Raw genomic sequence first — 17,167 nt, 5'->3', positions numbered from 1 at the left:
TCCGGGGGAGAAAGCTTTCTCTCTGGCGAAGGAGTCGGATCAGAGGGAAGGCCACAAGACTCCTCAGAAGAGAAATATCTTGGGTCTTCCTCTGCTTCCCACGAGGCCTCTCCTTCGGTATCGGACAGGAGTTCTCTGAATGCAGTCCGAAGCCGAGCCCATCTCGACGCCAAGGAGCTATGTCCTCAATGGCGATGCCGAGAAGTTGACTCCCGTGCTGGCGGCAATGAAGCTCCCTCCATCGACGTTGACAGGGAGTTAACTCGGGGAGCAGCTGATGCCGCAGGCGGCACCGATGTCGAGGGCCTCACCGCAGGCGGGGAGCCAGTCGCCGCATCTATCGATGGTACCGTCGGCACAAGCACCTCCGGTACCGGAACAGACGGTCGCAGCAGCCTTTCCAGGATCCCTGGAAGAATGGCATGGAGGCGCTCGTCAAGAGTGTCTGTCGAGAAAAGCTGTGGCATCGGTACAGGAGTCAAGGCCAGAATCTGCCAAGGAGGAGGAGGCAGTACCGGGCTGTCCGGAGACTGGTGCATCAACACCTCTTGTATGGAGAGTGAGCGGTCCTCCCGGCGTCGATGCTTCACGGGTGCCAATTCCCTCGACGCCCCGGAGCTCTTGGTACCATGACGAGAAGGGGACCGATGACGGTGCTTCTTTGCCTTTGCTTGAGGCATGTCACCGGTACCCCTCGGTACTGACGAGGAGGACATGGAATCCACACGCCTCCTCAGGGTCGGGTCCGAAAGGGGTCGGTCCCGATGGGCCTGTATCGCAGGAACCCTCGAGGCAGGTGGAGATCCACTCGATGGTTCACTGCTGCCAGCATGTGATTGTCTCTGGACAGCCATTACCTGCGCTCCCGAGGTCGATGCACTCTCCGGTGCCAACATCGACACCGTCGCTGCTGACCTCGGTACCGCTGTCGACGTCGAAGTACCGGGCAAAGCTCCAAACAGGCGTTCCCGTTGACCTTGTTTCGACCCTTGTGTCCGCTTTTTAAGGCTAAGACACAACTTACATGCGTCTGGGCGATGGTCGGACCCCAGGCACTGGATACACCACGAGTGAGGGGCAGTGCCTGAGATTGCCCAGTTGCACCAAGTGCACTTCTTGAAGCCGCTGGTGAGCCTCGATGTCATTGACGGAAAAATAGCGGCGGCGAAATCAAAATTCGCGATGGTGCCAAAGGAAGGACACAAAAAAGAAAGAAAACCCGTACGGGCGGGCAAAATGGCCGCACACAACGACGAAAGGAAACGTGAGGGCAAAAACTAACAAAACTAAGGGAAAAAAACTTTTTTTTTTTTTTTTTTTAAAGAAAATGAAAACAGCTCGAGCACCCATATGTGAGAACAAGCAGCCTGCTTGTCCTCGGAGAAGGTTCATTAAAACATGAGAAAATAGTTCTGAGAGAATGATAGATGATTGGAATAGCCTACTATTAGAAGTGGCAAAAATCAGTGTGACAGCAGGGATATACAAATATTTAACAAATTTTAGGCAACAGAAAAAAGTTTCAAGAAGCCAGGGTAAGAGCTTTAAAAAGAAAAAAAAAAGCCAAAATTTTTAGGCACCCTAGACTTTTCTGACCTCATGTGACATAATTCAAACATATTAAAGACATATAAAGAACATCCTGGACCAGATGGTATTCATCCTAGAGTACTGATAGAACTGAAAAATGAGCTTGCAGAGCTACTGTTAGTGATATGCAATTTATCCTTAAAATCGAGTGTGGTACCAGAATATTGGAGGGTGGCCAATGTAACGCTGATTTTTAAAAAAGGTTCCAGGGGAGATCCGGGAAATTATAGACCGGTGAGTCTGACGTCGGTGCCGGGGAAAATGGTAGAGGCTATTATTAAAAACAAAATTACAGAGCACATCCAAGGACATGGATTACTGAGACTGAGTCAGCACGGCTTTTGTGTGGGGAAATCTTGCCTGACCAATTTACTTCAATTCTTTGAAGGAGTAAACAAACATGTGGACAAAGGGAACTGGTTGATATTGTATATCTGGATTTTCAAAAGGCGTTTGACAAGGTACCTCATGAAAGGATACAGAGGAAATTGGAGGGTCATGGGATAGGAAGAAAAGTCCTATTGTGGATTAAAAACTGGTTGAAGGATAGGAAACAGAGAATGGGGTTAAATGGGCAGTATTCACAATGGAGAAGGGTAGTTAGTGGGGTTCCTCAGGGGTCTGTGCTAGGACCGCTGCTTTTTAATATATTTATAAATGATTTACAGATGGGAGTAACTAGCAAGGTAATTGAATAACTATGAGGCATATTTTCAAAGCACTTTGGGAGGCTAAGTTCCATAGGTTTCTATGGAACTTTGGGAGGCTAAGTGCTTTGAAAATGAGCCTCTTTGTGTCATCAGCAAATTTAAAGTCGTTAACTCTCGACAGGATTGTGAAAAATTACAGAAGGACCTTACGAGACTGGGAGACTGGGCGGCTAGATGGCAGATGACATTTAATGTGAGCAAGTGCAAGGTGATGCATATGGGAAAAAAGAACCCGAATTATAGCTACGTCATGCAAGGTTCCACGTTAGGAGTTACGGACCAAGAAAGGGATCTGGATGTCGTCGATAATGCACTGAAACCTTCTGCTCAGTGTGCTGCTGCGGCTCGGAGAGCGAACAGAATGTTGGGTATTATTAGGAAAGGTATGGAAAACAAGTGTGAGGATGTTATAATGCCATTATATCACTCCATGGTTTGACCGCACCTTGAGTATTGTGTTCAATTCTGGTCGCCGCATCTCAAGAAAGATATAGTGGAATTGGAAAAGGTACAGCGAAGGGCGACGAAAATGATAGCGGGGATGGGACGACTTCCCTATGAAGAAAGATTAAGTAGGCTAGGGCTTTTCAGCTTGGAGAAGAGATGGCTGAGGGGAGACATGATAGAGGTATATAAAATAATGAGTGGAGTGGAACAGGTGGATGTGAAGCTTTCCAAAAATACTAGGACTAGGGGGCACGCGATGAAACTACAGTGTAGTAGATTTAAAACAAATCGGAGAAAATGTTTCTTCACCCAACGCGTAATTAAACTCTGGAATTCGTTGCCGGAGAACATGGTGAAGGCGGTTAACTTGGCAGAGTTTAAAAAGGGGGTTCGACGGTTTCCTAAAGGACAAATCCATAAACCGCTACTAAATGGACTTTGGGAAAAATCCACAATTCCAGGAATAACATGTATAGAATGTTTGTACGTTTGGGAAGCTTGCCAGGTGCCCTTGGCCTGCTGGGCTATATGGACCCTTGGTCTTTTCCCAGTGTGGCATTACTTATGTACTTAAAAACAGGGTTGAATTGTTACAGTGCTACAAACAATCCACTCTTCATTCACTTAAGAGCAGTGACAATGGAAAATAAGCAGGAGATAACAAAAATATGTACCTGCAAAGTTTCAGCCTGGGATCAGGAGGTTACAGGTTCCTATAAACCAAACTGGTCAATGCTGGCAATATCTGAGTACCATCCAGCAAAGTGGTAAGATAACAAGGTGCAGATAAAGGGAGCATGATCAAGCAGCACTGTAGGACACAGGGTGAAAAGCTGGCACCAACAGGCTAAAATTCTTCAGAAATCAACTGGACTAACACTGGTAGATTGGTGGTGGCCAGAACCATTTAGCAAGGCAAAAGCCTAACTAGTTTTCATAGCTGTTCAGACAATTAAAGCTTAGTGATAAGACTGGAAGGAAAGGGCAGGGCAAGACATAGGCGCCGATGCTGTGGGTGCTTGAGCACCCCCAATATTTCACCCACCGGAACCGCAAGTTCCCTTCGCCAGCCCGACCTGCCCGGTGCCTGCCCTCGCCTTCCTGCATGCCGCCCAGAATTTTAAAAGTCATCTTACCTCGGGGTCTCAGCAGCAGCAGTGAAAGGCATGCAGGCTCAGCGCTTCAGCCTTCCCTTCTCTCTCTCTCAGCTCTGGTCCCGCCCTTGCGGAAACAGGAAATGAGGGCGGGACCAGAGCTGAGAGAGGAGAGAAGGGAAGGCTGAAGCGCCGAGCCTGCACACCTTTCACCGCTGCAGCTGCCGCCAGGACCCAGAGGTATGATGACTTTTAAAATTCGGAACTCGGGAGGGAGGGCCTGAAACTCGGAGGGAGGGAGGAGAGCCTGGAACTCAGAGGGAGGGAGGCCTGGAACTCGAAGGGGGAATGCACCACCTGTAAAAAAAAAAATTTTAGCACCCTCAATCATTTTGAAAAGTTGGTTCCTATGGGTGACCAGTTTGGGTAGGTTGCTGGGTCTTGCACTTAACTACGGTGATCTGTATGCTCATTTCCTCAGGATGGTACAGAAATAAAGAGGAAGACAATAAAACTGACCTAGATAAGGAATAAGCAATCACACTTCTACAGCCAGAAGCTGGCATATATCATTAGAATTATATACCAGATTAACTAGGCAAACTGGATGGACCAAACGCACTTTGTCTGCTGTCATGTGTTCCAGTAAAAGGTTCTTCCTCCTTTTTTCCTTCCCAGTCTTATCTAGGATCAATCATGACCAATCTGCAATATTTACTTCTTATGTTTACTTTCACCTTTTCACTTCCCCAAAATCTAACGTTTGTTTCCATTTATCACTTATGTCTTCCCTTATGTTGTTATTACTCGTCTTTTCCATTACAATTTGTATAAGGCCCATTGTGTTGCCTCTTCCAACTGATTCCTAAACAAGGTTCTGTCAGGGTATCATTGCATATTTCATTTTTCATGTATCATGAGATGTGATACTGTATGAAAGGAAACAATATGATGGTACCACAGATTCTACAGAATGAGCTAACTGCATCAAAACTCATTTTAAAATATGCATAAAATTATGATTTAGAGAAATCAATGCCTAACATTGTATTTCTGCATAATGTCATTCTGTTACATTGCTGGGAGGTTTCTGTATACAAATACATGCTGAAACCAACATGTAACACAAGACCTGAGTGATCCTGAAAACTTATGCACTAAAAAACAAAACTGTGATATATTTTAAATATCCAATAAAAACCCAGTTTTTCCTAGGACCAGTATAGCAATTATAAATGAAATCATGTTAGAAATACTGAACCATCACTGAAAAGCCTGTGTATTTTACCTGAATAATAATTTGTCAGTAGCATTTCCAGCCAGTTCCACCAAGACTCTAAGACTTTGGTTCACAGTATGTATTCGCTGGCAACCCACGACAGCAACGGAGAAATCCAATAGTTGAAGTATTCTTTTAAACAAAGGATGCTGAGTTTGGGCTTCAGTTGCTTCTTGTGGTCTGGAAGTACTTGGTTCATTAACACATCGATTACTGTATGCATAGGACTTTTCCCTTTTCAGAGTCAAAATATCCCCAGCAATGTTGTCCCTTCTTATATCAGAAGAAAGCAATGTACAAACAACGTCTTGACTGTAAGACACTAAATAATAAAGGACACTTAGTGAAGCAAGGGCAGTTTTTTCCAAACTAGACAAAAGATCATCTGTACTGGAAGCTATGCTTCTCAAAGATGACAGGGACTGGTTTTCAGGACTAGTCCTGGACTTCTCCACAGCCTGCAAAGCATGACAGTATATACTGATGTGGTGCTCCACCAGAGGCAACAAGTGTACAGCACCCGGCAGTTTACAGAGTTTGCTCATTCGGAATAAGCTTCTGCAGTCTTCTGCCACATTCTTTTGTGACAATCCTTCGTCCATCGCAATCAGGTTTAGTCCAGTTATTGCAAGCTTCTGAGCTTCTCTCAGGGATGAAAGAGGAGTTTCACTCTTGGAAAATTTTGCCCTGAGGCAGGATGTTCCTTTAGATTCACTAGTTGCAAAAACAATAAAAAAAAAACAAAACACATATTAAAAAACTGCAATGATCTGCATTATTATACTTTAAACAGATAAACTGCCTACCTGTAATAGTAGCTGTTGCTTTCCGTAGACAGCAAAATTAATTAGGCACACAACAGCTCTGAGAACTTATAACTAGTATAAAAAGTTCTGAGTATGTGTGGCTCTTCCAGCATATCTGTAGCTTAGCCCATTGGCCCAGTTCTTCATATCCAATTTTTTTGAAACTAGCTGACACCTACAAGTGAAATGTTGCTCATGCAAAAAGTCATAGATAGTGCTTTGGGCACATCTATAAAATTTGAGAGATCAAGGTTCTATCTCCTGTTGCAGAGGAAAGGGAACATTTTGGGACATGTGTTGAACAAAGCTGGGGTATGAAATGTTCTCACAAAGGAGTCATTGCTAGGTGGAGGAGGTGAAGGGTTAGATGGAGTTCTTGTTGAAAATTCTTCCTCTTCAGAATCTAGAATGAAATCCAGATCTGGGTCTGGAAATTCCTCAAAAGCACTTTAGGAAGCCTCCAAACTGGGAAAGGAGGTAAAAATGCCCTCCTTGCAGTATTGAATCAGAAGAGAGCCAGGTACCTATTAGATCTTGTGAGGTGCATGTATCTCTCTGCTCAGACATAACCCCTGTGGATTGAGAGGTCTGAGCTGTATACGTTTATTGGTATTGAATTCTTGGCAGGCTCTTGCAATAAAGTCATTATGCAGCTTTTGCAAAAAGGAACAGAGGTGTTGAGGCAGAGGGCATGAAGCTGGGAGGGAAGAATCAGCCACCATCACAAGTATTAGAATAAAACTGACTTGAGTCTACAACCTCAAACTGTTACTGCGCAGGTGGGAACACCAATTCTCAAAGTTGAATAGGTGAGCAGAATGACATTTGTGAAGGCTCTGCTCTGGAGAGAGCTCAGTGCACAAAGAGAGGCTGAATGTAGTCTGCAGTTATGTGTACAGTAGTACTTGATACGGGAGAACAAGGATGGACAGACCTCAGAACTGTATGTAGGGAAATGTTTCTTACTGGGTCCAGACGCACAAAAGCAGAGCGCTGTGGCTTGTACATAACGTCTCAGCACTCAGGTAATGGTGTTTCTCAGGCAGTTTAGAGGGAGGCTTAGAAGGTGATTTATGCTCAGAACTGCATGAATGTGTCCAAGATGAATGCATTTTAGGTTAAGAAGAATCCATATGAAACTGTGCTGAACTTTTAAAGTCAATATACAATGCTTGAAGGACCTCTGAGATGATTATACAGACATTCCAATTTATCCTAGCTGCAGCAAATATCTGTGCTTCCAGACATCATCAATGTCCCTTATTCCCTTTCAGCTTTTCCTTGAATAATTAGAAGTCACCAGATTCTGAATAGAAGACATTTAGTCTTTCTGTGCAAGCAGACACCTCTCCTCTTGTGCAGTGGTTTCATTTGGCCTGGTTGAGCACAGAGGTCAAATATATTAGGCATCTGTTATGTGTGTTGAAATCCTGGATTTTTTTTGTAAACACACCCTGTATTGATGTGTGTGAAGCCCAACATAGTCTGGGCCTTTTTGTGAACACTTAAGACGATAAGACAAATTTAAAATAAGCATACATTTCACTTTGCCTCTTTTTTTTTTTTTTTTTTTAATTTTGGAAATGTGTCCAAAAACTAGATGATACAAGAGATTTTTCATCAATTTAGCAGATTACAAAAAAAAAACATAACTAAAGGGACTGAAGTGCCACACATCTCAGAGCTTTTACACTAGTTTTGAGCTCTGGGACAGCTGTGGTGCTATGCAATGACATCACCCACTTGTTTGCCTGATTACAGCCTGCTTGCTGATGGAAAATAACATATTCCCCACACCCACAATATCCGATAGTAAACAATATGCTACAGTAAGAGTTCCAAAACACATTCTGAGAGACCCCAGCCAGATAAACTTACAGGACATCCACAACAAATGTAGATGAACTAAATTTGCACATAATGGAGGCAGTGCATACAAATCTCTCAAACATTATTATTATGAATATCCAGAAAATCTGAATTGCTGGGGGTTCCCAGAGAGTGAGAAGGCCGATATAGTAGAAATACATTAATGATAAATATCAGGAGCTGAAGATTGTAAACCCCTATGGACTAAAGTCAGGAACTTGTTTGATGGTAATGTGCATTGTAAGGAACAATAACAGTATAACAGTTGTGATATTGTTTTTTTTATTGGTTTGTGTTATTGCTTTTTTGCAAACTGTTAAAAAAAAAAAAAATCAGGAGCTTGTATTGTATACATGCCGAAACAGGCAACCAGTGCTCTAGCTTTAATAAAGGATTGTGCTGTGGCATTTCGGTTACCTCATTCCTGTCTGTCATTTAGGAAGAATATTAAGACCTTGTTCTTTCAGAAATTTGTGCTACAGAAAGATTAACCATAATTTAAGCTTAATTGTCACCCTTTTTAAACTGTCCTTCCAGAGGATTTTTCTGGCTCCTGATGCTATTGTTACCTACTTTGAACTGCAAGGTGTAAGCAGGATATAAGACCAGATGTTATGATTAAATTTACGCACGTTATAGAGAAAAGATTGCAGAGAGGAAGTGATGTCACCATTAGAGATGGCTGCTGAACCCCACCGCCATCAGCTATCTTTAACAGGTTGATTCTGTGTCATCAACGATCTGTGTAAGTGGGAAGTGCAGCTGATTGCAAGGAACGCATGGCAGGGCGAAAAGGAAAGCCTGATTTAACAGCCGCTCCAGTCCAGCTCTTAAGATGGCACAGCAGTCTGATGATGCGTCAGCTCCAATGGCAAATTTCTTCCAGCTACCCTTCTGCCTCAAATCTTGCCACATATTTCTACAATAAGATTAATATGCTCAGATCTATGTTTCCTTCCCTTTCCCCATCCCCTTCTACACTCCCCTTCAAGCTTTAACTGTAGGCTTGACATCCTTTAATCTCCTGTCATTGGCTGATATTAGAGCAACACTCCAGAAAGTCAAGACAGCTACCTCTCCCATGGATCCACTTCCTTCTCATTTGGTTTAAAAATTCACTAATTCCCTATCTCTACCTCTCCACTCTTGAGTCACAAAAGTCTTAAATATGGCTCTGTCCCTGCAATGTGGAAAACCATTCGTATCTTTCCAAAGCAAAAAGATCAACAATGTTATGTCCTAAACTATCATCTAATAATATACAATTACCTTTTATTTCAAAGATAACAGAATACATAGTCCTTCAACAACTCAGCGACTACCTAGAGAAAACCAATGCCTTACATCCCCCACCACACCACCATCTACTCTTCATGATTTAACAACTATTTTTTTTCATTATTTAGATCAAGGTAAAATTACTATTCTAACACTAGACCTGTCTGCTGCTTTCAATCTGGTAGATACTTTTGTTCTGTTTTTATTGAAGAAAATCCTGGGGAAGGACCGAGAGGGACTGGCAAAAGTACACCTGAAAATGAAGTGGATAGAGCACCGTTCACGGAACAGAGTGTGTATGAACAACTTGGAAAGCTAAAGGTGGACAAAGCCATGGGGCCGGACGGGATCCACCCCAGAATACTGAGGGAACTCAGAGAGGTTCTGGCGGGTCCTCTTAAAGATTTGTTTAATAAATCCTTGGAGATGGGAGAGGTTCCGAGGGATTGGAGAATGGCGGAGGTGGTCCCTCTTCACAAAAGTGGGGATAGGGAAGAAGCTGGAAACTACAGGCCGGTAAGCCTCACTTCGGTTATTGGAAAAGTAATGGAAGCCATGCTGAAGGAAAAGATAGTGAATTTCCTGGAAGCCAATAAGTTGCAAGATCCGAGACAACATGGTTTCACCAAAGGGAAATCGTGCCAAACGAATCTCATTGAATTCTTTGACTGGGTGACAGGAGAATTAAATCAAGGACGTGCTATGGATGTCATCTACTTAGATTTCAGCAAGGCTTTTGACACGGTTCCCCACAGGAGGCTCTTGAATAAACCAGAAGGGCTGAAGATAGGACCCGAAGTGGTGAACTGGATTAGGAACTGGTTGACGGGCAGACGCCAGAGGGTGGTAGTGAATGGAGTTCGCTCGGAGGGAAAGGTGAGTAGTGGAGTGCCTCAGGGATCGGTGCTGGGGCCCATTCTGTTCAATATATTTGTGACATTGCCGAAGGGTTACAAGGTAAAGTTTGCCTTTTTGCGGATGACACCAAGATTTGCAACAGAGTGGACACCCCGGAGGGAGTGGAAAACATGAAAAAAGATCTGAAGAAGCTGAAAAAATGGTCTAACGTTTGGCAATTAAAATTCAATGCGAAGAAATGCAAAGTGATGCACTTAGGGAGTAGAAATCCAAGGGAGGCGTATGTGTTAGGTGGGGAGAGCCTGATAGACACGGACGGGGAGAGGGATCTTGGGGTGATAGTATCTGAGGACCTGAAGGCGATGAAAGAGTGCGACAAGGCGGTGGCTGTAGCGAGAAGGCTGCTAGGCTGTATAGAGAGAGGTGTGACCAGCAGAAGAAAGGAGGTTTTAATGCCCCTGTATAAGACGTTGGTGAGGCCCCACCTGGAGTATTATGTTCAGTTTTGGAGGCCGTACCTTGCGAAGGATGTTAAAAAAATGGAAGCGGTGCAAAGAAAAGCTACGAGGATGGTATGGGAGTTGCGTTCCAAGACATATGAAGAGAGACTTGCTGACCTGAACATGTATACTCTGGAGGAAAGGAGGAACAGGGGTGATATGATACAGACGTTCAAATATTTGAAAGGTATTAATCCGCAAACGAATCTTTTCTGGAGATGGGAAGGCGGTAGAACGAGAGGACATGAAATGAGATTGAAGGGGGGCAGACTCAGGAAAGATGTCAGGAAGTATTTCTTCACAGAGAGGGTGGTGAACGCTTGGAATGCCCTCCCGCGGGAGGTGGTGGAGATGAAAACAGTAACGGAATTCAAACATGCGTGGGACAGGCATAAAGGAATCCTGTGCAGAAGGAATGGATCCACAGAAGCTTAGCTGAAATTGGGTGGCGGGGGGAAGAGGGGTTGGTGGTTGAGAGGCTAGGATGGGGGAGGGCAGACTTATACGGGGTCTGTGCCGGAGCCAGTGATGGGAGGCGGGACTGGTGGTTGGGAGGCGGGAAATACTGCTGGACAGACTTATACGGTCTGTGCCCTGAAAAAGACAGGTACAAATCAAGGTAAGGTATACACATATGAGTTTATCGTGGGCAGACTAGATGGACCGTGCAGGTCTTTTTCTGCCGTCATCTACTATGTTACTTCATTCTTCTTCAGCATCTCTCTGATCTCGGTATCACTGGAACAGTTCTTCATTGGTTTCAAGACTCTCTCTACAACAGACACTACTATATTCAATGGAAAAACTCCTCCTCAGATTCACTTAAGATAACTTGTAGAATCCCTCAAGGCTCACTTCCAGCCCCTAATTTTTTCAACATTTTTATGGCTCCACTCTTAAGCATCATTCAAACTCTTGGCTTAACTGCTTACATATATGCTGACGATATACAAATAATTGCAACCTTAAACAATTTAGATTACTCCTCTACTACTGCCTTGAATGCAAAAACTACTTACAATAGCTAATTCGCTCTCTTCTGCAAAACTAAAACTCAGTCCTGAAAAAAACACAGGCTCTCCTAACTTAAATCTTTCTATTAACTTAGCAGGATCCCTAGTACTATTTCAACCCACTCTAAAAAGTCTAGGCATTGCATTAGACTCTTTCCTATTATACTCCTATTTGAACTATAGTACAAGGCTATTTTCTATAAACTGAAAATGATTTCTTCCATATGCCATCTTTCACGAAACAAGCACTTTAAGTATCATTCCCTTGTTATCACAAACCTTTGATTAGTTCAATAGTCTTTTTACATGGGATAAATCTCTCTGAACAACGCAGACTCTAATTAGTATAGAATACGGCTATAAAACTACTGACAGGCTCAAACAAATATGACCATGTTACGCCCCTACTCAAAGAGGAGCACTGGCTTCTGTTTCACAGCGAATTACTTTCAAAACCATTATCTTGATTCATAAAAATTCACTACTCAGGCACACCTTTTTTATTGGACATAACTTAATACATTTCTTGATATCCAATTTCTTATATTCCCTCTAGGACTTTATGATTATCTCAATCTAATTCATTACATGTCCCCTTTCTTTGGAAAATATGTTATGATTTCATAACCACTAAAGCTTTTATTGGTATAGGCCCTACTCTTTCGAATGCCCTACTTCTCCAGTTAAGATTAATGACTTCTCACACTGACTTCTACTCTCCCCTTAAAACTTTCCTCTTCAGAGATGCCTATAATGCTTAACTCTCATAGTCTACTCTTAGCTACGAGCCTTGAGGAACATAGGATGTCAGCCATTGTATACTGCAAGACTTAATATATCGGCACTCTGTTAATAGTACTTACTACTACTACTTATCATTTCTAAAGCGCTACTAGACGTACGCAGCGCTGTACACTTGAACATGAAGAAACAGTCCCTGCTTGACAGAGCTTACAATCTAATTAAGACAAACAGGACAAACAAGAGATAAGGGAATATTAAAGTGAGGATGATAAAATAAGGGTATTGAACAAGTGAATAAGGGTTAGGAGTCATCAGCGTAAAGATGATACTGAAAACCTTGGGATGAGATCAGAGTACCAAGGGAAGAAGTATAGATGGAGAAAAAAAGAGGTCCCAGGACAGATCCCTGAGGTACACCAACTGACAGTGGGATAGAAGTAGAGAAGGATCCACTAGAGTATACACTAAAGGTACCCTGGGAGAGATAAGAAGAAAACCAGGAAAGAACAGAGCCCCGAAATCCAAGTGAGGAAAGTATCAAGGAGTAGGCTGTGATCAACAGTGTCAAAAGCAGCAGATAGAGAAGGATAAGGATAGAATAGAGACCTTTGGATCTGGCCAGGAACAGATCATTGGAGACTTTAGTAAGCGCGGTTTCAGTTGAATGAAGGGGGCGAAAGCCAGATTGAAGTGGATCAAGAATAGCTTGAGATAAAAGAAATTCAAGGCAACGGCGGTGAACAGCACGTTCAAGTATCTTGGATAGGAAAGGGAGAAGGGAGATGGGGCGATAGTTGGAAGGACAGGTAGGGTCCAATGAAGGTTTTTTAAGGAGTGGTGTGACTACGGCATGTTTGAAGGCATCAGGAACAGTCGCAGTGGAAAATGAAAGATTGAGGATATGACAAATAAAAGGGATGACAGTAGGAGACAGAGTGTTAAGTAGATGGGTGGGAATAGGATCAGAGGAACAGGTAGTTAGTTTCGAGGAGGAAATAAAATGTGTAGTTTCCTCTTCAGTGATTTCAGAAAAGGAAGAAAAGGAGGCAGGGGTTGGAGGGTTGAAAGAATGGACTAAGGGAAGGAGAGGTGGCGGTGTCCTGGTTGAGAATTCAAGTTTAATCTTGTGAACCTTATCATGAAAGAACTCAGCCAGAGTCTAGAGGGAAAGTGAAGGTGGGGGGGTTGGAGGTGAAGGCACTTTGAGGAGAGAGTTCAGTGTTGCAAAGAGACGTCGAGGGTTTGAGCCAAGAGAATTTGTCAACTGGATGTAATAGTCCTGTTTGGCAAGTAAAAGAGCAGACTGGAAGAAGGTCAGCAAGAATTTGAAATGTATGAAGTCAGCATGGGCACGCGATTTCAGCCAAAGGCGTTCGGCAGAGCGGGCACAGGAACGTAGGTAGCGGATTCCAGAGGTCAGCCAAGGCTGGGGTTTGGTACGTTTTACAGAACGGGGAATGGGAGGAGCGAGAGTATCCAGGGCAGAGGAGAGAATAGTATTATAGGAAGAGACAGCCTCATTGACAGACTTGGATAACATAGTGGTAGAGAAGAGATTTGAAAAACTGGAGGACAAAGTAGAAGGGTCAATAGCCTTAAGATTCCTAAATGTATTGGTTATCAATAGAAATCAAACAAAATAAAACATGGAAAAGAAAATAAGATGATACCTTTTTTATTGGACATAACTTAATACATTTCTTAATACATTTCTTGATTAATACATTTCTTGTATTAAGTTATGTCCAATAAAAAAAGGTATCATCTTATTTTCTTTTCCATGTTTTATTTTGTTTGATTTCTATTGATAACCTTTAAGAGTGGACTAACACAGCTACCACACCTCTCTACTAAATGTATTGGTTAAGATTGGACGGGACTGGGGAGGAGGGTGTTTAAGTGTGAAAGTTATCAGATGATGGTCAGAGAGGGGAAGAGTTGAGGCACAGAAACTGGAGAGCGAGCAGTTTGAGAAGAGGATAAGATCAAGACAGTGGCCATTCTGGTTAGTGGGGGCAGTGGAGCACAGTTGAAGACTGAAAGAGGATGTTAAAGCAAGAAACTGAGAAGCATAAGAGTCAGAGGGATCATTAGCATGAATGTTAAAATCCCCAAGAATGAGGGAAGGAGATGAAGGTTCAAGAAAGAAGGAAAGCCAGGCATCAAAGTCAGTGAGAAAGGAAGAAAGGGACTTATTTATTTATGGTTCATTTGTATCCCACATTTTCCCACACATGCAGGCACAATGTGGCTTACAGAAAATTAGGAAAATCACAAATTAAGAAAATATAGTTAAAGTTGACAAAGGAAAGACCAGGGAAGCAGCAGCTAACAATGGGGAACTAAGCAGGGTAGGGGAGTATGAAGGGTATATTAATCAGCAGAGTAACTAGGGGCGTACATTTTAACAAAGAAGTATCTAGCAATTGTTTGAAGAGGATGAGGTCCATTTGCATTTTGAGGTGCTGCGGAAGAGCATTCCAGTATTTGGGGCTCCAGTAGCGAAAAGAAGAGGTGAAAATCAGCTTATATTTGACACCCCTGCAGTTCGGGAAGTGTAGTTGGAGATATAACCGTGCTGCAGGCGTGGCATTCCTTGGCGGAAGATCAATCAGGTTGAGCATATAGTCTGGAGCATGGCCATAGATGATTTTGTAGGTTAAAGAGCAGATTTTAAAAATAATATGCTCCTTTACAGGTAGCCAATGCAAGTTGTAGCGCAGAGGCTGAGCATGTGCAAATCGGTGTTTACCCAGAAACAGTCTCGCGGCTGTATTCTGGACTGTCTGGAACTTTCTCAATAAAGAGACCTTGCAGCCCGCATAAATCCCGCTGCAATAATCTAGGTGGGATAGGACTAACCAATGCACAAGGGTATGGAACAGCTCTCTGGTAAGGAAATATCTTATGCGAAGGAGCCTCCACATAGCATTAAACATTCTTTTAGAGACCAATTGCACATGGTTATCTAACTGTAGGTGCATGTCCAGATTCACTCTTAAAAGTCGCAGATTGTTGGAGATTGGAAGAACATAATCCTTAAAGGGAAGCGTTGTATTGGTGATTTTGTTATGGAGGGACGAGAGTATGAGACACTGAGTTTTATCCTTGTTTAGTTTAAACCGAAACACTTGAGCCCAGTGGGGGGGGGGGTCGATAAATGACTGCTACTCAGAGAGGCAGAGGAGCAAATAAACAGATGGAGTGGACTTTGAAGGAAGAAAAACAGTGAGACTGAGGTGGAAAAAGGGTCGAAATCTACAAGAAGGTGAAAGTAGTAGCCCGACACCACCTCCGTGGCCAACCGGGCGAGGAGTATGGGAGAAAAGATAACCTCCATGGCATAGGGCTGCGACTGAAGCAGAGTCTTCAGGGTAAAGCCAAGTTTCAATTAGGGCAAGCAGATGGAGAGTACGAGAGATAAAGGTCATGGATGTGGGAAAGTTTGTTACAGACAGAGGGGGCATTCCACAGAGCGCAAGAGAAAGGCAGGGAAGAAGGGGGGAGGAGAGGAACAGAAATTAGATTGGAGATAACACGGTGTGACCTGCACAAATAAGATGAGAGCTGATGTGGAGGACCAGGATTGGGATTAATGTCCCCAGTGGAGAGCAGGAGAAGGAGCAAGATAGTATGGAGAAGAGTAGGAGAGGTATTACGACAGCGATGAAGGCGAAATGTATTCAGATAGAAAGGAGATGGATGAATGGAAGGAAGGAAATGTTGAAGGTTGAGGGCTGAGAAAAAGGAAGAGGAAAAAAGAGATGGTGAGATGATGAATACATGTAAGCCGCATTGAGCCTGCCATGAGTGGAAAAGCGCGGGGTACAAATGTAACAAAAAAAAAAAATAGAGGGTGGACAATGTGTTCCTGCAGTGTACAGTGGTTTCAGATGGAGAAACAGATTAGGAAGGGACAGTACCAAGAAGAAAAAGTGTACTGGAGCCATAAGTAGTAACTGGGAGAAAAATAAATGTAAAGAGAAAAATGCCCCACGCGCCGCACCTACAGCGGAGGCCCTGAGTGGATCGGAGTGGACCTGGGAGTCACCCCGGAGAAGGCTGTAAAGGATATGCAGATGAGCTGCAAGTCCTCCTCAGCAACTGAAAGGCAGCCGGTGGTAGAGCTGGGCACCTCTCAGCCGAGGAGAGGAAAGGAAATACTGCTCTTTTCTGTCCTATACCAAATGTAGTTCCTATCTTTCTCTCTGCATCCTATTTCTGCTCACTCTTATTTCTATTCTCTATTTTTTAACAGCTGTTTTATAAACGTCCTGCTCTAGGCTGATATATCATCAAACTGATAAACCTTGCAATAACCCCATTTTCTTGGTATTAAAGATGGTAGCTATCTTCTTCATAAAAACACCAGCCAATCAGCTCATTATTCCTTTGAAGAATGACTGTTTTCATCCATAGTTTCTTTTAGATTGTAGCGTATTTGTTCTTCAAGGTAAGACTTTGTATTACAATTATTAGTTTTCAAATAAAAATTTTTGGATCAAGCTTATTGCAATGTCTGAGATTCATTATTAACTGACAATTCTCCAAAGGATGATGCCATGGATTGTGATATTCTCTATTGGCATTTTAAATATCTGCGCCCATTAAAAAGTTAGAAAGTGTTATCAATACATTCCTGTTTTGCACAACAGAAGGTCACGATCATGCATAGTTGTGGGAAAAATAAGCTCAGCTGCTGACTGGGAAACAAGAACAGCATATGATTAAGAATACCACGCAGCTTCAAGTTTCAAAGACCCATGCAAAGCTTAGATTTGGACAACTGCTCTACAATTAAATACTGACACATATATAAAACAGCAAACAGCAACAGAGAAATCAAGTTAATTATAGGGGGGACTACTTTGGGATTTTTTTTCTATTTCACTAGTTCTAAATGGTAAAGATGTTCAAAGAAAACACAAACACTTTTGGCGATAACAGAACACATCAATATTGCTGATAGAGTCTTCTAA

At 42.9% G+C, this 17,167-nt stretch overlaps 1 protein-coding gene across 2 annotated transcripts in view; it reads right to left on the bottom strand.

The window, feature by feature from the left end:
- Positions 1-17,167, bottom strand: part of ATRIP (ATR interacting protein) — a 59,108-nt gene that overhangs the window by 14,398 nt on the left and 27,543 nt on the right. For both annotated transcript variants that reach the window (XM_030206319.1, XM_030206320.1), the window contains one exon: positions 5,130-5,834. In XM_030206319.1, coding sequence (XP_030062179.1) covers positions 5,130-5,834 — 705 coding nt within the window. The remainder of the gene's footprint in view (positions 1-5,129; positions 5,835-17,167) is intronic.

Source organism: Microcaecilia unicolor, chromosome 6, assembly GCF_901765095.1.
Source record: "Microcaecilia unicolor chromosome 6, aMicUni1.1, whole genome shotgun sequence".
Classification (NCBI taxonomy): Eukaryota; Metazoa; Chordata; class Amphibia; order Gymnophiona; family Siphonopidae; genus Microcaecilia; species Microcaecilia unicolor.
The sequence above is the reverse complement of the archived record's forward strand: the minus strand, read 5'-3'. Positions and strand labels throughout refer to the sequence as shown.